General features: G+C 47.7%; 1 protein-coding gene across 1 annotated transcript in view; it reads right to left on the bottom strand.

Annotated features, from left to right (window-relative positions):
• Positions 1–2,353: 2,353 nt before the first annotated feature.
• The window catches only part of LOC142915933 (uncharacterized), a 31,921-nt gene continuing 9,506 nt past the window's right edge, over positions 2,354–24,768 (bottom strand). Inside the window, exon 3 of the mRNA XM_076061558.1 lies at positions 2,354–2,487. Within this exon, the coding sequence (XP_075917673.1) occupies positions 2,354–2,487 (134 nt within the window). The remainder of the gene's footprint in view (positions 2,488–24,768) is intronic.

Raw genomic sequence — 24,768 nt, forward strand, 5'->3', positions numbered from 1 at the left:
GCTACCCACAGAGACCCATACCCACAGAAACCCACACTCATAGAGACCCACTGCTACCCACAGAAACTCATACCCACAGAAACCCACACTCATAGAGACCCACTGCTACCCACAGAGACCCATACCCACAGAAACCCACACTCATAGTGACCCACTGCTACCCACAGAGACCCATACCCACAGAAACCCACACTCATAGAGACCCACTGCTACCCACAGAGACCCATGCTCACAAATGCCCACACTCATAGAGACCCACTGCTACCCACAGAGACCCATACCCACAGAAACCCACACTCATAGAAACCCACTGCTACCCACAGAGACCCATTCCCACAGAAACCCACACTCATAGAGACCAGGGACGTGCGGTCAGGGGAGGCAAGGGAGGCAGAGCCTCACCTGTGATACTCCAATGAAAACAGCTGTTACGAAAAGTAAAAATAAAGAATAATCCAATAAAATAAATATTAAGATTTTTCCACTGATGTGTGTTATGAATGTAATTTCTGTACGATTCCAATCATTTTTAGAGTCAAAATCGCCAAATTTGCGGAGCTCCGCTGCAAATACAGGAAGAGACGAGAGGTGATGCAGCGACGAGCTCAGCCTCCCCTCTGATTGCGCAACCCCTCAGTAACTGGATGGAGCGTGGGCAAAAAGCGCGTGCCTGTTACTATCTCAGTATGTCACCAATATAATGTTTGTAGACCCCTTCATTTCATGTCCTCGCCTTCCATACTCCAGGTAACTTATTTCACGTGTGTGTATAGAGATATGTAGGCTCGCTGGTCTCGTCGTGAAACTGCAATGAAAAAGCACCAGGGGAGGCAGCTCTCACATCTGCCTCACTGAGGGGGACGTGTCTAACACGCCCCCCTCAGTGAGGCCACGCCCACATCAGTGAGGCCACGCCCACATCAATGAGGCCACGCCCCCCTCAGTGTGTAAATCTGGCTCTGACACCAGCCAGTGCCTCCCCCAGCCATTGACCTCACCGCACGTCACCGCTAGAGACCCACAGAGAGCCACAGAAACCAGCACACTCACAGAGACCTACAGAGACCCACACAGAGGTGACGGTGTTGGAGGCGGTGACGGCTGTGATGGTTGCTGTGACGGCACAGGAGGGGCCGAGCAAGAATCCGACCGGTGACAACCGCCGGCCATGGAGAGGGGCCGAGGTCGAGGAGGAGAAGTCAACCGCGGGAGGATCTCCGACATCTCGGCCAGGCTCAGGCAGCTGATTGACGCCGACAGGGGGCAGCGGCGGCCGCCGGACAGGGAGGGCCGGGGGCGGGGGGTCAGCGGCGGGGCCGGAGGCGACAGGGAGTCGAGGAGGGACTCACGGGTGAGGCAGAGGGAGGCGGTGGAGCAGGCGAGGGTTGCGATGGAGCGTGAGGTGTTCTTGAGGGAGCAGTTCTCGCGGCATCGGAGTTCTGTCGAGAGGCGACGGGAGCTACAGGAGCTCGCCAGCCGGGGGCGGAACGTCCACTTCAACCCGACGGAGGAGGTGTGGAGACACGCCGGGGGGGGCACGGCGGGGCGCGGGGGGAGAGGTGGGGGGAGCAGAGTTGGGGGAGGGGGGGTGGGTGGAGCGGGGGGAGGGGTGGAGAGAGGGGGAGGAGGAGGAGGGAGGGCGGAGGGAGGGGGTGCAGGGGGGGGCGGGGAGAGGGGTCGGAGGGGGCGTGAGTGGATGGAGCGACTGCGACAGGCGATGACGCTGAGATGGAACCCGTATCATCAGTTCGGGAGGGGGGGGTCAGGAGGGACGAGCAGTGGGTGAGGGAGGGGAGGGGAGAGAGGGGTGGGAGGGAGGGGAGGGGTGGAAGGAGAGGATGGAGGGGGGTGTGTGCGGCCTGCTACAAGCGTCTCAGCATCGCACCGTGCGGGGGTGGTGGGTGGTGTCAAAATGCCTCCAAGTGTCCCCAGGTCTCCACGTGGAACCCTGAGGAGGTTTCCGCCTTTTTGCGTTCAGGCCTCGGACGTGGAGTTGTTGTAGACATGATGGGCTGAGTCGGCCCCCAACCAGGGATTGAACTGGTGTCCTTCCTCGTTCGATGGTTATCGTTTGGTTGTTGACGTTAATTATTTTGACATTAGGTTTAAAGTTACCTTTGCTGAATGCCACAATTGACACTGGGCGTGCGTTCATTAAAAGCGGTTCAAAATGTGTGGAGGATCGAACTAAATTACCTTATACAGGCTGTGTTTATCTATAGTGAGTATTACATCTGGGTGAAAGGATCCACCAGGGAAGCCTCTGAAACGTTCCCGAAGGTTCCAAGAGGGGCGTGGCCAGAGGCGGGACTTAGCCTCCGCGGAGCGAATATAAGCCGGGGGCACAGCAACGTTAGGGGTCGGTGTTGAAGATCGAGAGGAGCTCCCCATCGCTGCTGCTGCCCCGCCATCTCCACCGGCCACGTGGCGTCGAGACCTCCAGCCGCTCAGCCGCTCCCCAGCGCGCCGTCAGCCGGCGGCGTGTTGCTGAGCGGGGTGAGCGCGGGTGGACATCCGCAGAGAGAGAGAGGAACAAGTCTGCGCGAATATTTATTAATAAACAAACTTCAAGTCTTTACCATGTCGGAGCCACTCATTACATGAATTTAAAAATTGTGTGCAGTGCAAGGGGCATGTCCCCGCAGCTGTATGAAATACACTACACTACACACTACTACACTATACACTACACTTTACACTACACTATACACTACACTACTCTACACTATACACTACACTACACAGTAGTGCTGTGCTAGTACACTATACACTACACTATACACTACACTACACACGAGTGCTGTGCTAGTACACTACACTATACACTACACTATACACTACATGCTAGTGCTGTGCTAGTACACTACACACTACACGATACATTACTCTACACTACACTATACACTACACTATACACTACACACTAGTGCTGTGCTAGTACACTACACTATACATTACACTACTCTACATTACACACTAGTGCTGTGCTAGTACACTACACTATACACTACACACTACACTACACACTAGTGCTGTGCTAGTACACTACACTATACACTACACTACACACTAGTGCTGTGCTAGTACACTACACTATACACTACACTACACACTAGTGCTGTGCTAGTACACTACACTATACACTAAACTACTCTACACTATACTATACACTACACTACACACTAGTGCTGTGCTATTACACTACACTATAAACTACTATACACTACACTACACACTAGTGCTGTGCTAGTACACTACACTATACACTAAACTACTCTACACTACACTATACACTACACTAGTGCTGTGCTAGTACACTACACTATATACTACACTATACACTACACACTAGTGCTGTGCTAGTACACTGCACTATACACTGCACTACTCTACACTACACTATGCACTATTATACACTACACTACTATACACTACACTATACACTACACACTCGTGCTGTGCTAGTACACTACACTATACTCTACACTATACACTACACGATACACTGCACTATACACTACACTACTCTACACTGCAGACTAGTGCTGTGCTAGTACACTACACTATACACTACACACTAGTGCTGTGTTAGTACACTACACTATACACTACACTATACATTACACTATACACTACACTACACACTAGTGCTGTGCTAGTACACTACACTATACACTACACTACTCTACACTACCCTATACACTACGCTATACACTACACTACACACTAGTGCTGTGCTAGTACACTACACTATACACTACACAGTACACTACACTAGTGCTGTGCTAGTACACTACACTATACACTACACAATACACTCCACTACACACTAGTGCTGTGCGAGTACACTACACTATACACTACACTACACACTAGTGCTGTGCTAGTACACTACACTATACACTACACTACTCTACACTACACTATACACTACACAATACACTACACACTAGTGCTGTGCTAGTACACTACATTATACACTACACAGTACACTACACTACACACTAGTGCTGTGCTAGTACACTAAACACTACACTACACACTGCACACTAGTGCTGTGCTAGTACAATATACTATACACTACACTATACACTACACTACACACTAGTGCTGTGCTAGTACACTACACTATACACTACACTACACACTAGTGCTATGCTAGTACACTACACTATACACTAAACTACTCTACACTACACTATGCACTACTATACACTACACTATACACTACACTACACACTAGTGCTGTGCTATTACACTACACTATAAACTACTATACACTACACTACACACTAGTGCTGTGCTAGTACACTACACTATACACTAAACTACTCTACACTACACTATACACTACACTAGTGCTGTGCTAGTACACTACACTATATACTACACTATACACTACACACTAGTGCTGTGCTAGTACACTGCACTATACACTGCACTACTCTACACTACACTATGCACTATTATACACTACTATACTATACACTACACTACACACTCGTGCTGTGCTAGTACACTATACTATACACTACTCTACACTACACATGCTGTGCTAGTACACTACACTATACTCTACACTATACACTACACTATACACTACACACATGCTGTGCTAGTACACTATACTCTACACTATACACTGCACTATACACTACACTACTCTACACTGCAGACTAGTGCTGTGCTAGTAAACTACACTATACACTACACACTAGTGCTGTGTTAGTACACTACACTATACACTACACTATACATTACACTATACACTACACTACACACTAGTGCTGTGCTAGTACACTACACTATACACTACACTACTCTACACTACCCTATACACTACGCTATACACTACACTACACACTAGTGCTGTGCTAGTACACTACACTATACACTACACAGTACACTACACTATACACTACACTAGTGCTGTTCTAGTACACTACACTATACATAACACAATACACTCCACTACACACTAGTGCTGTGCGAGAACACTACACTATACACTACACTACACACTAGTGCTGTGCTAGTACACTACACTATACACTACACTACTCTACACTACACTATACACTACACAATACACTACACTACACACTAGTGCTGGGCTAGTACACTACATTATACACTACACAGTACACTACACTACACACTAGTGCTGTGCTAGTACACTAAACACTACACTACACACTACACTGCACACTAGTGCTGTGCTAGTACAATATACTATACACTACACTATACACTACACACTAGTGCTGTGCTAGTACACTATACTATACACTACACTACACACTAGTGCTATGCTAGTACACTACACTATACACTAAACTACTCTACACTACACTATGCACTACTATACACTACACTATACACTACACTACACACTAGTGCTGTGCTAGTACACTACACTATACACTACACTACACTATACACTACACACTAGTGCTGTGCTAATACACTACACTATACACTACACTATACACTACACACTAGTGCTGTGCTAGTACCATAAACTATACACCACACTACTATACACTACACTATACACTACACGCTAGTGCTGTGCTAGTACACTACTATATACACTACACTATACACTACTATACACTACACTATACACTACACTATACACTACACTATACACTCGTGCTGTGCTAGTGACGAATTGGCACGTTCTGTTTACGTGACAACCCTTACTAGTTGGCTGTGTCGGGTGGTGGCGGGTTTTAACGACACAACATTTATATATTTACGCGATGAAACCCAAAAACTTCTATTATGGATTCACTACGTTATAAACAACATATTTGCACTCATAAGTCGCTTGCCTACTCGGTGTTTCGTATCGAATCTCATCTCAAACAATCAAAGGGTGCCCCTAAGTGGCAGCTGCCCCTGTGTGGCACAAGGTGGCCCTACACCGGCCTGCACGTGGCATGAGTCTGTCGGTAAGGGGGGGCGATCATTGACGCGTCATCTCCCTTGTGGAGATTCTGGATAATGTTACTGGAATTACCACAATTTTGACTGTGACACCAACACGCAATGACCCGTGCGTTTTGAGTGACACAATACTATGTTTGACAGCGGCTGTTGAGCAGACTGCGCATATGGTGGTGAATGTTACTGGGGTAGCCAGGTGTGCCTGTCGGGTTTGAACCTTAAACCTCTGCAACAAATAGAGAATGCGCTACCATATTCCTGGTTCTTTCGGTAAAGTCACGTAGATAGAAAACAAAAAATAAACAGAATAAAAGATAAAAATAAAAAATTAACATTTTAATAAAATTAATAACAAGTAAAAATAGTAAATTGAAAATAATAAATTGATGAAAAGATGCCATGGGTCGACTGACTGAGATGACTGGCCAATGCACCACCTGTGCCCCTCACTACACACACACAGTGTACACACACACAGTGTACACACAGTGTACACACAGTATACACACACACACAGTGGACACATACACAGTGTACACACACACAGTGTACACACAGTATACACACACACACAGTGTACACACACACAGTGTACACACACACACACAGTGGACACACACAGTGGACACACACACACAGTGTACACACACAGTGTACACACAGTGTACACACACACAGTGTACACACAGAGTGGACACACACAGTGTACACACACACACAGTGTACACACACAGTGTACACACACAGTGTATACACACACAGTGTACACACACACACACAGTGTACACACAGTGTACACACACACAGTATACACACACACAGTGTACACACAGTGTACACACACACACAGTGTACACACAGTGTACACACACACAGTGTACACACAGAGTGGACACACACAGTGTAGACACACACACAGTGTACACACACAGTGTACACACACACACACACAGTGTACACACACACAGTGTACACACACACACAGTGTACACACAGAGTGGACACACACAGTGTACACACACACACAGTGTACACACACACAGTGTACACACACACAGACTGTTGGGGCAAGTGCTGTTAGCGAGCACCTAACACAAATACAAAGATCCCCCGTATAGCCTTAACAGACTGTTGGGGCAAGTGCTGTTAGCACCCAACACAAAGACAAAGATCCCCCGTGTAGCCTTGAACAGACTGTGAATAAAAAAATATTTAAAATATCACGAAGTCGTGATTTTTTTTATATATCACGAAGTCGTTTCACATATAAGCAAGGACAAAGGATCATGCAACTTGATCTTGCAGAGGAGAGGGGTGATGTGTTGCTAGGTGCTGACCGACAGCGTCGCTGAAAGTTTCATTCTACATTTACCCTGATATTTTGAGTCGCTTTGCAGAGTCAAGGATTTCGATGAGCGATAAGAGTTGCGAGAAGCTAAGAGCCGCGCGAATACAATTGATGAGTTCTGAGAGTGAGTGAGGAGCTGCGAGCAGAATCGTGCGCCGCCCGGAGAGAAAGACAAAGGCGGTCGGGCGTGGTGCTGGCCACCCACCCCCTCGTGTGCCGTGCCGGTCTTCATAGGTGCTGCTCGCTAACAGCACTTGCCCCTACAGTCTGTTAAGGCTACACGGGGGATCTTTTGTCTTTTGTGTGTGTGACTGCCGCGCGCCAAAGCACTTGCTCGGATGATGCCAAAAACAAACACCCCACTCACCCACCCAACCAGCCGTGTATATATGTGTGTGTGTATATGTGTGTGTATATGTGTGTGTGTGTATATCCGGCAAAACAACCCCCTACCTCCTCGCGGTGCCGAACGGGCAACTCTGTCGTGGACAGTGCTGTGGGGGGAGATCCAATTTTGATTGGCTCCTCCCCTCATGGCATATGTGTCCACCACAGGGGCTAAACGGGGGCTCTGGACGGGTGCGAGGGGCTGGTAACCCCTCCACCTTCAATTAATTACCACGAAACCAGGAATTCAACTGAAATATGTAACTAATATGCTTGTGCCGAAGGCCCCGGGGGGCCAGGCGTCTATGACGTCTCCTGGCCAAACCCCAATTGGCGGAGCCAGGAGATTGAATACCTACCCTCGGGGCTACTCCAGAAACAACGAAAAGCCACTACGGGTGGCCACGTGGAATGTTCGAACGCTCACTGCAGAGGAGAGGCTGCCACTCCTCTGTCGGGAGCTGGACCGGTACCGCCTGGATCTATGCGGCATTCAGGAGATCCGGTGGACCGGCTCTGGCTCCTGCCACCATGAGGGGTGGACAGTCCTCTACTCGGGGCAGCAGACTGCCAAACAACAGGGTGTGGGTCTTCTTTTGAACAAAAGAATGAAGGGGGCGTGGGAGCATGGCGGTGAGGTGTGGGAAGCTGTAAGCCCCAGGCTACTTTGGGCTCGCATTCCCATCAACCGGAGGCGAGGAATGGTGGTCGTGGTTACTTATGCGCCCACCGAAGATGAACATCCGTGGAGGGATGCATGCAAAGCCGATGAGTCAGATGCCTTCTATGACCTCCTGTCACAGGTGCTGGCTAAAGAGGCCTCTCGGGATAGAGTCATCATGTTGGGTGACTTCAATGCCCGAGTTGGTCATGATACTGGCACCTGGTCTGGAGTGATTGGAGGGCATGGGCCAGATCAGCTCAATAACAACGGTAGGAGGCTGCTAGATTTTTGTGCAGCCCATGGGCTTGTAATTACCAACACGCTGTTCCGGCATCGGCGCATCCACACAACATCATGGATGCATGCCGGGTCCAAGCAAGAACATCTGCTGGACTACATAGTGACGGACCAGCGAATGCGAGCCCATGTCCTTGACACCAGGACCTACCGTGGAGCTGATCTGCCCTCTGACCATCGACTAGTCATCTGTAAGATGCGTCTGCCATTCTTCCACTCCGGTGGTGGGTGTACACCCAGGACCCCATTCCAACATAAAGTGGCCTGGTCTCAGTGATCTGATGAAAGTTGCAAGCGAGAATTTCATCATCGCTTGCGGCTGGGATTGGCATCGTCCCCGACTCCTCCTGATGTCGAGGGTAAATGGGCGAGGTTTAGGACTGTGACTCATGCAGCTGCAATGGCTGCTTTGGGTACGCTGTCCAGACCTCCCCAGAGACCCTGGCTGACAGAGGAGGTGTTCAGGATGGTTGAGAAAAAGCGACAGGCCCACTGTCATCGGCTACAGAATCCCACGTCAGAGAATGAGGAGGCTTACCGCAGCCTTCGCTCGGAGGTTCGGAGAGCCGTGAGGCGCTGCAAGGATGGGTGGTGGTCGCGGGTTGCTGAGATGGAGTCTGCCTCAGTGGCCCGTGATCACAAATCTCTATTTAACTCCATCAAAAAAGTAACCTGCAGCGCCACACCTATTACCATCATTAGGGGAAAAAACGGTGATCCAATCTCCGACCCCCAGGAACAGGTTCGCAGATTTGCTGAGCATTTCTGTGAGGTACTGGGGGAGGGAAAATCCCTCAGCCTGGAAAACATCGTGGCACAAAGTGAGGATGACCCTGCTGAGGCTACGGAGCCTCAAATATTGGAAGAGGTCGCCCCCTGTGAGTGGCTGGCTGAGGTGCCATCTGCTGAGGAAGTATTGAAGGCGATCAGGAGTCTGAGACCAGGAAAGGCAGCGGGCAGAGATGATCTCCCAAGCGAAATGCTGAGGGAGGGTGGCGTTTGTGCACAGACTGCCCTATGTGACATCATAACAACAGTCTGGACCACTGGACGGGTTCCGCAGGATTGGAAGGATGCCCTGGTGGTCCCCCTTTTTAAGAAGGGGGACCGCACAGACTGTAACAACTACAGGGGCATCTCACTCCTCAGAGTGCCGGGAAAGGTCCTGGCAAGGATTATTCAGCATCGCCTTGCCAGGCACGCTGAGGAGAGGCTTGCGGAGCCCCAATGCGGTTTCAGGAAAGGGCGGTCCTGCACAGATGCCATATTTTCTGTCCGTCTGCTACAGCAGAGGTGTAGGGAATTCCAAGAAGACCTACATCTCTGCTTTATTGACCTGGTCAAGGCCTATGATACCATCAGTAGGCCTGGGCTCTGGGTCGTTCTTCGTGCTTTTGGAGTACCTGACCCTCTGCTCACGATCATTAAGGACCTTCATGATGGTGAGCAGGCCCAGGTAAAACTACGTGGCCGGGAGTCAGAGCCATTCCCTGTACACCTTGGGGTGCGACATGGATGTCCTCTGGCTCCCACATTATTTAACATCTATTTTGACCACGTAGTTCGTGAAGCCTTCAATAGCTGTACCGGGGGAATCTCCATATGGTACAGATATAATGGGAGGCTAATCGATGCCCGGGTGCGGTCAAGGGATGGCTCCTTATTGCTCAACCACGTTATGTATGCTGATGATTTGGTAATTGCTGCTCAGTCAGAGGAGGAGTTGGAGACGCTGCTGCTGAGACTGGAGCGTGCCACTAAGAGGTGGGGCCTTACCATCAGCCCCACCAAAACTAAGCACCTGCCTGGGTATTTTGTACCATCGGACACTCCACCTCCACAACTCCGAATCGGTGATGGGGCAGTTGTGGAGAGAGTGGAGAGTTTCCCATACCTGGGCAGTGTGCTTATGACTGGCTCCAGTTTAACAGCAGAGGTCTCACTCCGAATCAGTCGAGCGGCAATATCTTTTCATCGGTTGCGTAACGCTGTGTGGAAGCTACCTGGTCTGTCGCTCCGCACTAAGCTTCAGGTCTTCTCGGCCACGGTCATTCCCTCCCTTCTCTACGCTTGCGAAACGTGGACCCCCCTAATGGAATATCTTCGCCGGTTAGAAACATTTAGGCTGGCCTGCCTACGATCCATCCTGGGTTTAACCAGACTGGATTGTGTGAGGAGCTCACAAATCCTTGAAAGATCTGGGCAGGGTCCCATCGGTGAGCTCCTCCGGCAGGCAAGGCTGCGATGGCTGGGTCATGTAGCCCGCATGCACAGCCACCGCATGCCGAAACAGCTTTTGTTTGGCCGGATTGAGGGGGCTAAGCGGGCGCGGCACGGGCTAGAGAAGAGATGGAGTGATGTGGTACAGGAGGACGTGGAGCTGAGTGGACTTGCCGATGACTGGTACCAGCGGTGTCAAGATCGGCCTCTGTGGAGGAGGCTCGTGAAGGATGCTACTGGGCAGTTGGAGGCAGTCGCCCTCCAACAACAACGGAGGGCGGAGGAGCGACGCTCAGAACAACGAGCGGAGCGCCGGGTGGCTAAAGCACAGCAGGTTGGCACAGTAGGGGGCACAGGTGGTGCATCAGCCAGTCATCTCAGTCAGTCGACCCGTGGCACCTGGGTCTGCCCCGTGACCTCCTGCCAGCGGGCGTTCGGCACTTCACGTGGCCTCAGGGTGCACATAGCCTGGCACAAGCGTAGTGGTGACGTCACCACCACTTAGTGGCGAATGGCGGTTGTTGTTGTTGTTGGCACAAGCTTCGTGGTGACGTCACCACCACTTAGTGGCGAATGGCGATTGTTGTTGTGTCACTGTGTCACTGTGCGTGTACACTGTGTGTGTACACTGTGTGTGTGTGTACACTGTGTGTGTACACTGTATCACTGTATCACTGTGTGTCACTGTGTGTGTGTACACTGTGTGTGCACTGTATGTACACTGTGTGTACACTGTGTGTGTACACTGTCTGTGTACACTGTGTGTGTGTGCAGTGTCTGTGTACACTATGTGTACATTGTGTATACACTGTGTGTATAAACTGTGTGTGTACACTGTGTGTATACTGTGTGTACACTGTGTGCACTGTGTGTACATTGTGTGTACACTGTGTGTGCACACTGTGTGTGTATACTGTGTGTGTGCACACTGTGTGTGTGTGTACACTGTGTGTACACTGTTTGTGTCCGAACCCCCGGCAAGGCCATCTACTTAATGACGAGAGAAAATTCACACGAAATGTCCTTTTCAATGAAGTCTTCCAGATGTAAATTGATACAAGCTTTTAATGAAGAAATAAAATCATCTAATTCAAAACACAACACAATTCAAAGATGTTTAATTTTAAAACTTCAAAACGGAGCATGGGGTAAATTTTGATTTAAAGCTTTCGTGACTGCAGTAATTCATATTCTTAGTTTTTTCGGTAAAGTCACGTTGAAGAGAAACAACAAAATAACAAAATATATATAAAACAATAAAAAATTCTCACGACGTTTCGACCATAACTCAAACGGTCATCATCAGGTGTGTTGGTTTGCATAAATTTATTTTTAAAACGGCACATTTATTTATTTATAAAAAACGTTGGTGTCACGCGCAGCGATTGGCAGTTTGCCCAGGACTAGTCCATCTATTTTTTTGAAAAGAGGAGGGGGGAGACGAAATTTTTTATAATGTATGCTGTCTGAAAGCCACTGTAAGCGTTAACAATCAATCAAGAACTGAGATGATGGATTCTATCTTAGCAATCATTGGAAAGATTTGATAAATCATTTCAGTTCTTGATTGATTGTTAACGCTTACAGTGGCTTTCAGACAGCATACATTATAAAAAATTGCGTCTCCCCCCTCCTCTTTTCAAAAAAATAGATGGACTAGTCCTGGGAAAACTGCCAATCGCTGCGCGTGACACCAACGTTTTTTATAAATAAATAAATGTGCCGTTTTAAAAATAAATTTATGCAAACCAACACACCTGATGATGACCGTTTGAGTTATGGTCGAAACGTCGTGAGAATTTTTTATTGTTTTTATATATATTTTGTTATTTTGTTGTTTCTCTTCAACGTGACTTTACCGAAAAAACTAGGAGCATGGGGTACTTGCGTGAATGCGTCCTTCGTGTGCAAATGTTGTGACTTTCCTGGCCTGAAGGCCGTCAATGTGTTGGACCCTTATTGGTGCACAGCGTCTCAACAACAGCAGTGGGGTTTGCTTCAACCGATAGGTACGAACATCCAGACGTGAATCAGCAAGGACCATTTCTAGTCCCAGTTAGACAAAATCTACGTCAACACGTAAGACAAAACTACAATTGGTGTTGTAGAGAATGTACCTCCTCCTATACGTGTAACTTTTAAGTGGTATGCCTTGTAACTGATGAATGATCCGAGCGTGCTCCCTATTTCAAAGACGATGAGTTGCTCCAGAGGCAGACGCTTCGTGAAACACAAAAGTACCCTTTGACCAGTATCACAAGAACAACGGGTCTCACCTGAGTTCTCTGTACAGGTTACTTACAAAACACACACACACACACTTTGTCCTAAGATCACTTAATCAATGTTTGACCCTCAGACAAAATGTTACATGTACGCACACAGTCAGACAAGTATTCATTCTAAATCATTGACGGGCATATTAACATTGAATTACTGCAGCGAAATTGACTGCATCACGTTACATCGTATTAACAAGAAGTAATTTTACAAATACGCACCGTCTGCTTAACAGTGTATGTACAACGTACTATTGTTGCGTCATTCAAAACGAGTAGGCCGTTGCATGCTGGCGTCTGGGTCAAAATGTAGCAAATTCTAAACATTACGCTACAAATAATAGATCACGGCGTTTCGATGGCAACACAAGCAATCGTCATCAGGTGGGACAAGCACAGCAGCAATAAGAGGAAACTGCTGGAGTAGGCGCCTACTACTTCAGCAGTTTCTCTTGCTGTGGTTGTCCCACCTGATGACGATTGCTTGTGTTGTGATCTAAACGCCGTGATCTGTTATGTTTCTACCCACGTGGTGACTTTACCGAAATAACTCAAGAGTGTGGATTCCTGCAGTCACGAAAGCTTCAAATCAAGATTACCTACAAACTACACAACTGAGATGACGCATCGATCATCACCCCCTACTTACAGGCTCTTGTCCACATGCAGGCTGGTGCAGGGCCACCACCTTGTGCCACACAAGGGCAGCTGCTACTTGGGGATGCTCTTCGAGTGCTTCAGACGAGGTACGACACAAAACTCTGAGTTGCCGAGGCGATAAAGCAAGCACCGTGTAAATGCAAATATTATAACATAGTGAATGCTTGGAAGCTTATTGTCTCTCGCTCCTGGCTAGAGATCTACCCAACCCACAGGTCCACAAAGATTGGCCGCCGTTACTCTGCAGGTTGCACCTAGGAACTGAGTGTTCAACTTCACGTTCTTGTCATTAAAGGCCTGTGACAAAGGTGTATCTATTGGAGCGACATCGTCTCAAGCTTACACATCTACCGGGTCTCCACTTGACTTTGGATTGTCTCGGAGGAAGTCCACCCACACCTCCACTTCCACAAACTGCTGGGAGTTGCCTCACTCTGCCTCCGTCAGAATTCTCCTCCTGCTTCACGTTGCCTCCATCGATGTGAAGGTCCCATTTTGGAGTTGAATCTTCATCTTCACATTTCACCTTCACTTCTTCGTTCTTCACCATCACTTCTTCCCTCTTCACCTTCACCTCTTCATATTTCACCTCGCTACCTTTAAAAGTGTCCAAGCTGGGATTTTCTTCCGGTTCGTGTTTCATGAGGGATGGGCTCATTGCGGCACTTTGACTTTCACAAGCTGATTTCAGACTCCACTCCTTGCAGATCTTTTGATGCTTCTGTGTTCTCTGGTGTAGTTGAAGATTTGATGAATGTGCAAAAGCCTTCCCGCACACACTGCACTTGAAGGGTTTCTCTCCCGTGTGTGTACTCTGGTGTACTTGAAGATTTGATGAATGTGCAAATGCCTTCCCGCACACACTGCACTTGAAAGGTTTCTCTCCCGTGTGTGTTCTCTGGTGTGTTTTAACAGCAGATGAATCTGAAAATGAATTCCCACACACACTGCACTTGAAGGGTTTCTCTCTCGTGTGTGTTCTCTGGTGTGTTTTAAGAGCAAATTAATCTGAAAATGTCTTCCCACACACACTGCACTTGAAAAGTTTCTCTTCCGTGTGTGTTCTCTGGTGTTTTAAGAGCGGATGACCATGAAAATGTCTTCCCACACACACTGCACCTGAAGGGTTTCTCTCCCGTGTGTGTTCTCTGGTGTTCTTTAAGAGTAAAGTTCCAACCTGGAGCAAAGTTCCAACCTGGACATCGATTCCCATACTCGCTGCTACTCAATTGACATCCCTACGAGAGAGGCTCTACCTTGGTAAACAACAACCACCACAACCACCACCACCACCACAACGATGATAATTTCTCACCTCGGATTTCAGTGCAAGCGCGCACATGGCAACTTCCTGTTGCGTCGCGACAGCAGGAAGTAGTATGACGTCACTTCCCTCCCACGAGCGGCTCTCCAACTGAATAAATTATGTTAATGAGGCCGGCCCATATGTCGAGGGATGGGGGCGTGGGCGCTGAATAATCTCGCGACGGCTTTAACGAACACATTATGTTAATGAGTCGCCAGTCACTGGGCGTAGCTTTGCCCAAATAAGGATTGCCACTGGAACGATATCGGCAGTGACCCGAGCGGAGGTGACGTCACGCTCAAGAGCGCGGTGGACGGGGGAAGGATGAATATCTTGGTGACATGACATCACTAGCGAGGTACACCTCCCCCTGGCGTTTCACGCCGATGAGGTAATGCAGAGTGGTGACGTCACAGAGTTGGAGTTTAAGTTGATTTAGATTCATTTTCTATTGCTCCCTCCCTTGGGTGCGTAGGCTCAGCAACGTGGACATTATTGTGTATACACTGTGTGTACACAATGTGTATACACTGTGTGTGTCACTGTGTGTGTGTACACTGTGTGTGTGTACACTGTGTGTGTGTACACTGTTTGTGTCCACAATGAACCAAACACCCGGTAAGGCCATCTACTTAATGACGAGAGAAAATTCACACGAAATGTCCTTTTCAATGAAGTCTTCCAGATGTAAATTGATACAAGCTTTTAATGAGGAAATAAAATCATCTAATCCAAAACACAACACAATTCAAAGATGTTTTATTTTAAAACTTCAAAACGGAGCACGGGATACTTGCGTGAATGCGTCCTTCGTGTGCAAATGTTGTGACTTTCCTGGCCTGAAGGCAGTCAATGTGTTGGACCCTTATTGGTGCACAGCGTCTCAACAACAGCAGTGGGGTTTGCTTCAACCGATGGTTACGAACATCCAGACGTGAATCAGCAAGGAGCATTTCTAGTCCCAGTTAGACAAACTCTACGTCAACACGTAAGACAAAACTACAATTCGTGTTGTAGAGAATGTACCTCCTCCTATACGTGTAACTTTCAAGTGGTATGCCTTGTAACTGATGAATGATCCGAGCGTGCTCCCTATTGCAAAGACAATGAGTTGCTCCATATGCTTCGTGAAACACAAAAGTACCCTTTGACCTGTATCACAAGAACAACGGGTCTCACCTGAGTTCTCTGTACAGGTTACTTCCAAAACACACACACACACTTTGTCCTAACATCACTTATTCAATGTTTGACCCTCAGACAAAATGTTACATGCACGCGCACAATCAGACGCGGTATTCAATCTAAATCATTGACGGGCATATTAACAAAATTGAATTACTGCAGTGAAATATCCTGCATCAGGTTACATTGTATGAACAAAAATCTATTTTTAAAAATACGCACCGTCTGCTTAACAGTGTATGTACAGTCATGTAGAAGGGAAACAATAAAATAATCAAAATATAAAACAATACAATTCTCACTGAAGTCGAAACATCGTGAGAATTCTATTGTTTTATATTTTTATTATTTTATTGTTTCCCTTCTACGTGGCTTTACCAAAAGAACGAAGAATATGAATCCCTGCAGTCACGAAAGCTTTAAATCAAAAGTGTATGTACACCGTACTATTGTTGCGTCATTCAAAACGAGTAGGCCGTTGCATGCTGGCGTCTTGGTCAAGATGTCGCAAATTCTAAACATTACCTACAAATAATAGATCACGGCGTTTCGATGGCAACAAGCAATCGTCATCAGGCAGACAAGCACAGCAGCAATAATGAGAAACTGCTGGAGTAGGCGCCTACTACTTCAGCAGTTTCTCTTGCTGTGGTTGTCCCACCTGATGACGATTGCTTGTGTTGTGATCTAAACGCCGTGATCTGTTATGTTTCTACCCACGTGGTGACTTTACCGAAAGAACTCAAGAGTGTGGATTCCTGCAGTCACGAAAGCTTCGAATCAAGATTGCCTACAAACTACACAACCGAGATGACGCATCAATCATCGCCCCCTACTGACAGGCTCTTGGTCACATGCAGGCTGGTGCAGGGCCACCACCTTGTGTCACACAGGGGTAGCTGCTACTTGGGGATGCTCTTCGAGCGTTTCAGACGAGGTACTACACAAAACTCCGAGTTGCTGAGGCGGTTAAGCAAGCACCACGCAAAAACAATTATAACATCATGAATGTTTGGGAGCTTTATGGCTCTCGCTCCTAGTGAGAGATTAACCCAACCCACAGGTCCACAAAGACTGTCCGCTCTTACTCTGCAGGTTGAACCTAGGAATTGAGTGTTCAACTTCACATTCTTGTCATTAAAGGCCTGTGACAAAGGTGCATCTATTGGAGCGACATCGTCTCCGGCTTACACATCTACCGGGTCTCCACTTGAATTTGGATTGTCTCGGAGGAAGTCCACCCACACCTCCACTTCCACAAACTGCTGGGAGTTGCCTCGCTCTGCCTCACAGTCAGAATTCTCCTCCTGCTTCACGTGGCCTCCATCGATGTGAAGGTCGGATTTTGAAGTTGAATTTTCATCTTCACATTTAACCTGCACTTCTTTGCTCTTCACCATCACTTCTTCCCTCTTCACCATCACCTCTTCGCTCATCACTTCTTCCCTCTTCACCATCACCTCTTCACATTTCACCTCAATACCTTTAAGTGTCAAAGCTGGGATTTTCCTCCGGTTCTTGTTTCATGAGGGATGGGCTCATTGCGGAACTTTGACTTTCACAAGCTGACTTCAGACTAAACTCCTTGTGGATCTTCTGATGCTTGTGCGTTCTCTGGTGTACTTGAAGATTTGATGAATCTGCAAACGCCTTCCAGCAGAGTGCACCTGAAGGGTTTCTCTCCTGTGTGTTCTCTGGTGTTTTTGAAGAACAGATGACTGTGAAAATGCCTTTACACACACACTGCACTTGAAGGGTTTCTCTCCCGTGTGTGTTCTCTGGTGTCTTTGACGATTTGATGAATCTGCAAACGCCATCCCGCACAGAGTGCACCTGAAGGGTTTCTCTCCCGTGTGTGTTCTCTCGTGTCTTTGAAGATGTGACACATGTACAAATGCCATCCTGCACAGAATGCACCTGAAGGGTTTCTCTCCTGTGTGTGTTCTCTGGTGTACTTTAAGATGTGGTGACTGTGCAAACGCCATCCCACACACAGTGCACTTGAAGGGTTTATCTCCTGTGTGTGTTCTCTGGTGTTTTTTAAGACCAGATGACTGTGAAAATGCCTTCCCACACACACTGCACTTGAAGGGTTTCTCTCCTGTGTGTGTTCTCTGGTGGGTCTGAACAACTAATGAACGTGCAAACGCCTTCCCGCACAAGGTGCACCTGAAGGGTTTCACTCCCATGTGTGTTCTCTGGTGTCTTTGCAGATTTGATGACTGTGCAAATACCTTCCCACACACACTGCACTTGAAGGGTTTCTCTCCCGTGTGTGTTCTCTGGTGTATTTGCAGATTTTATGACTGTGAAAATGCCTTCCCACACACAGTGCACTTGAAGGGTTTCTCTCCTGTGTGAGTTCTCTGGTGCCGTGTCAAATTTCCAGTCCGATCCGTGCTGTATGCACGCTGGTCGCATTGTTGACTTGTCATACCGAGCTGCGCTGACTGCATTTGCTCCATCAGACCAATTCTGCGGAGGAAGCGTGAGAGGAAGCGTCAGCTGCAGACAGAAAAAAATAATATCCACACCATCTACACGTCAGTATCGAGGCACAGAGGAATGCATATATAGTCACATGTGACTTACACGTCTATATTCATATATTCATGATGTAGTAAAAACGTTTCCCAAATTCATCACACGGGCTGGTATGGCACACAATGAGAGGGCAAATGGTCATAAACATGCCTGGAAGCCCTCGTATCTTCAAAATGAATGTTCACCCAAAACTCCGAGTACACAATTTCGGCTGTCTGGCTACAAAAGGAATATTTATGAGAGCTAAATTCAGCTGACATAGCAAAGGGTGTTGAAAACAATACTATTTGTGTTATGCAGAAATTCATAAATTAATGTTCAATCGCAACTTAGAGGTGTGAATCCAGGCTCAGATGTCCTTGAATGCTGGGATGAACAGTTCCGATTTCAGCTGCATATGTGTGCTGTGTTCACCTCCTGTTTCCATTCTTATAAAGAGTTCCAGAGGAAAACAAAAGTAAACTACTGTTATACTATAACCTCCGTGTTCAACAGAGTTAATAGACGTTACTGCAAACACAAACTGTACAATGTCACTGGGTAAACAGGCGGTGGCGTGTCTAGAATCACGCCTGGCCATCTTAATCTACTTGGCATGAATGCTTCCTCACTCCACCAAGTAATTAATCGAGGATCAATTAACATAGCCGAGGCTAACTGGAGTTTGCGCGTCTCTCTCCGTGGTGAGATGTTAACTACCTCACCTGGTATACAGGAAGTCGTGGGTTAGATCCCGACACTGACGCCTGCTGTATATCTGGAGTTTGCGCGTCTTTGACCGATAAACATTGACACACGTATTCTTGGTTCTTTCAGTAAAGTTACGTAGATAGGAAATAACAATAACAGATAATAACAATAACAGATAATACAATTAAATTAAATAAAGACTGCTTGTGTTGCAATCAAAACGTGGGTTTTTTTTGCTTTATTTACTATTTTTTATTGTTATTTTTATTTTATTTTCTATCTACGTGACTTTACCGAAAGAACCAAGAATATTAATTCCTGCAGTCACCAAAGTTTTAAGTCAAAACATTCACACACGTTGACAAAGCCTCACCTTGTGTTGTTGTGGGCAGGTCGCTTCTGATAACAAGAGCGGTATAGCAGCTCAAGCGGGCTTGGCCTGGTGAAAAAAATGAAAACTGCGTGAATATTTACAATAAAACAAAGTTACAAAGTGGCGAGCCGGGTGAAGACAAATTAAACTTAAGCGAGATAATTAAAGTAAACGCAATCAGGCGAGGGCAGGAGGCAAGACCCCGCGCGGCTAGGCCCCGCGTTGTAAAGTTCCAACCTGGACATCGATTCCCATGCTCGCTGCTACTCAACTGACATCCCTACGAGAGAGAGCGAGGCTCTACCTTGGTAAACAACAACAACAATCACCACCACCACAATGAGAATTTCTCACCTCGGATTTCAGTGCAGGAAGCGATAGCTTCCTGTTACCTCGTGACGTCACGCGGTAGCAGGTGACATGACGTCACATCCGGGGTACGAGACACGCTCCTCCCACAATGAGCTTCTCCGTAAATAAATAAAAGTATGAATAAATTATGTTAATGTACAATTCGATATATAGGTGCTGAACCCGTCGCAATAAACTCGGGACGGCTTTAAAACATTATGTTAATGAGCCGCTAGTCACTGGGCGTAGCTTTGCCCAAATAAGGATTGGCACTGGAACGATAACGGCAGTGACCCAAGCGGAGGTGACGTCACGCTCAAGAGCGGGGTGGAATACCTTGAAGACATGACGTCACTATCGAGGTACACCTCCCCCTGGCGTCTCACGCCGATGAAGTAATGCAGAGTGGTGACGTCACAGAGCGGGATTGGAGTTTGTTGATTTAGATTCATTTTCATTGCTCCCTCCCTTGGGTGCGTGGGCTCAGCTACAACAACAACGTGGACATTATTGTGTGTACACTGTGTGTGTACACAGTGTGTATGTGTACACTATGTGTGTGTGTACACTGTGTGTGTGTGTACACTGTGTGTATACTGTGTGTGTGTACACTGTGTGTGTGTACACAGTGTGTGTACACTGTGTGTGTGTGTACACTGTGTGTGTGTACACTGTGTGTACACTGTATGTGTGTGTACACTGTGTGTACACTGTGTGTGTGTACACTGTGTGTGTACACTTTGTGTGTACACGTACACTGTGTGTGTGTACACTGTGTCTGTGTGTGTACACTGTGTGTGTGTACACTGTGTGTATACTCTGTGTGTGTACACAGTGTGTGTACACTGTGTATGTATACTCTGTGTGTGTACACTGTGTGTGTACACTGTGTTTACACTGTGTGTGTGTGTACACTCTGTGTGTGTTTATACTGTGTGTGTTTACACTGTGTGTGTACACTCTATGTGTGTTTACACTGTGTGTGTGTACACTGTCTGTGTACAGTGTGTGTGTGTACCCTGTGTGTGTACACTGTGTCTGTGTACACTGTGTGTGTGTACACTGTGTGTGTACAGTGTGTGTGTGTACACTGTGTGTGTGTACACTGTGTGTATGTGTGTACACTGTGTGTGTACACTGTGTGTGTACACTCTGTGTGTGTACAATCTGTGTGTGTGTACACTGTGTGTGTTTACACTGTGTGTGTGTACAATGTGTGTGTGTGTGTACACTGTGTGTGTTTACACTGTGTCTGTGTGTACACACAGACACAACCTCTACCGTCAGCAGTGGATGGGTGTAGCGAGGTGCAATGCCCGCCCCCATCTCTGTGATTAAAACACACAAACACCACTAGCCTATAATAATAAAGTGACAGAAAAGGACAAAGAGTACGTTTGACCTGTCAACTGATATAAATTCCACATTTATATGGCGTAGCCCAGTCTCTCCATTGGATGACTCCTGTTAACCTCACACAGAGTAGTACTCAATTTATTGAGCTCTGATGCCCAAACTGTATTTTGAAATTGCAACCTTTAACACTGCGAGACAAACGTTTTAACCACATCACTTTCCAGCCAGATATCTCTGCCCAAGTTGGAGCACTCTACCAATGAATCCAGTCATCTGAAATTAACGTTATTGTAACATGCATTCGGAATTCCTTTGGTCGCCCAAATGAGCCTCCGCACCTTGGCATGGATAGCGAGTCCTGCACTCACGTCAGAAGCAATAACGTCCAGCTATTTTATTTCAGCATGGCAGATTTTAAGCCATGTTGACTTGGAATAAACCTCCCCAGGTACTTGGTCCGATTGAAACTGTAAAAATAAAATTGTACCCTTAGGGGTTAGCCTGAATTGAACCCATGAGATCGGATCCAAGCGTAATGCATCAAAGCAGCACTCCCATCTCACTGGGTTTGTACAAAATATCTGTGCTATACACCATACTACTTTACAGTAAAATACTACTATACTTTAGCTGCAATGTAGCATGTTTATGGTAGAGTGGATTATTTGTCAATTTTGATTGAAAATCCGAAGTGTCTTCAGTTATAAGACTCCGTCATTCTTCAAGCTGCATACCAATGTTGACCAAATATTTACATTGCTAAAGGACATTTGCAGATGATGCATTATTAATGTTTGAGACAGAGGGACATGCCAATGCACGTGAATGTTTTTTCAATAAAACATATCAAAACTATACAGTTGCAATGATATTAAAATTAAATCCAAGCAACATTACCATTTTCCCTGCTCCTTGAGTTTGTGCTCAATACTTTAACGTGTACAGGGCCATGGCGATGTGGGAGCCGACGTCCACCCCACCGCCCTCGCTGGGCAGGTGGGGCGCGACGTCCGCCCCTTCCGCCGCCTCCTCCACCGCATCGGTCGGCTCCCGCCGGGCCCCCGCCGACCGAGCGATCGGGCCCCCCGCGCCAGCGCCCTCTCCGAGGGACAGACTCGTGCTGCTGGCTCACGGCCGCACGGAGTAAACCCACGCACCCCCGCGCGCACCGCGGCTATCGCTAACGCAGCGGACAGCGGCACGCTAGCGCCTACACCGGGGAGCGATTACCTCCACGAGCATCCGCGCGCACCGCAGCCGTCGTTAACACGGGGCCCGAACGGTCTCGCACCTGCGGGCGATTATCTCAACGCGCGTCCGTGCACGCCGCGCGCCCACTACGGCTGACGCTGACGCAGCACGCGGCGGCCCACTCGCGTCCACGCCGACGGGCGATGATCTCAACGCGCGAGCTCCGGCCGCGGCTCCGCCCTCGCTCTCGCCGCGCATCCGCCCACGGCGCCGCTCCGCACGGGAATCACACGCGCACCACACCGATGCTCTCTGCTAACTTTTATTCGTGGCGCAAACCCCGCACCGCCCGGAGGGAATATTCTACGAGCCGACCCTAGGTCTACCGCTACCCAAGTCCGCAAATGCTCGCAGGCCCCATCACGTACCTCGCGGCCGTGCTCACGGCGTCGCGCGGACGCCGTGAGAGTCGGAGGGACGAAGACGAAAGGGAACTTTGCCTATCGCCGCCTCGTAGCGGCGCTCGCCGGCGTCGCACGGATTCCGCGAGTGGCTCGAGAAGGCGGGGAGCGTCGCGTGCGACTCGTCGCCGCCGACCCGGCGAAACTTCGCGCGCCCAAACAATTTGAAGCCAACTCAGGGGCGCCGCAATGTGACTCGCTCTGCGAGGGTCGGCCATTCTCCTGGCACCGGGAAACCGCGGGACTTTCATCCCAGAGACCCTTCGGATGAAAACCCGTCGTGCCGGGCAATCCCCCGCCAGGACGCTACGTGCGCGCGCTGCAGGTGCGTGCTCGGTGTGGGGGGGCACGGGGGAGTCGAGGCGATGGCAGAGTTGCTCCGAGACCGTGGCACCACAGCGGATCGGGAATTGCGCTGAAATCCGGCTCACGCAAAAGCACAAAAGGGGCGACCCAACGGGGCCCCGAAATCAAATCGATTCGCCGAGTCGACAAATGTGCACATCGCCCCGGGGATGGCAACTGACAGTCGAGTACGGAAAATCGTGATGTGCACCGATTCTGTTTATGTGCGACACAACTTCACGCCACATGGTCCCACGGGGAAAGACGGTGGCATGAGTAAATACACAAACGAACCAGTAAACCATTGGTGATTGATCAAAGCTATGAAGGCGATGATCCAGAAAAATTATATTATGATGCTGTGGTAAAAGGTAATAAGTTACTCTAAAGTACATGGCCATGGAAACGTTGGTAATGATTAGGAAAAAGTCTGAAATATGTTGACGTGTAAATCAGCAAATCAAATTAAATCCACAGAGGAGGGAAAGAAGGATCCCAAGCATGCGACACTCAGAACCAAAAGTGGCAGAGACCCGGCCGAGAGAGTGGAGAGAGAGAGAGAGGAAGAGACTTTTCAGGACTTTATTTCCACTAAAAAAGTAACAAAAAAACATTACAGCAAAAAAACACCAAAATTGAAAATCAATAAAACATCAAACTCTTAACGGCGGTATGTGCATGAAATACAAATGGCACCGGGATAGAGGCTGTGGAAACGAGGTGGTGCACGGACATCTCCATGTGCAGCAAAGTTGTTCAAGGGTTTTTCAATTTTATAAAGATTCAAATGTTTTGACATCAGAATGCGATGTGAACAATATATATTTTTCTCCCCTACATTTTCAAAACGAAATGGCGTTGACATGTCAAACACCTGAATTCGTTTTTTCAAGGATTCTGTTGTCGTAGCTACGTATGCAGTCTGCAAGTTTTTTTTTATGTGGGCACGTGCAAATATTGTCTGGGTACATGAAAATATTCCTTTGAAAATGTGTCCTAGACTATATATATATTTGTAAGTTAATAAAAGTAGAATTGAAACATTAGCACAATGTAGATTTGTATATTGTAGGGTAGAAATATATTTATCATAGCGATGATCTAACATTGGTTTAATACAATTTATATTTTTACTTAGAATACTTTAGCCATGCAATAG

The sequence above is a fragment of the Petromyzon marinus genome, unplaced genomic scaffold (assembly GCF_048934315.1).
Source record: "Petromyzon marinus isolate PM22_M1 ecotype Great Lakes invasive population unplaced genomic scaffold, UKy_Petmar_22M1.pri1.0 PM_G_Scaffold_37, whole genome shotgun sequence".
NCBI lineage: Eukaryota > Metazoa > Chordata > Hyperoartia > Petromyzontiformes > Petromyzontidae > Petromyzon > Petromyzon marinus.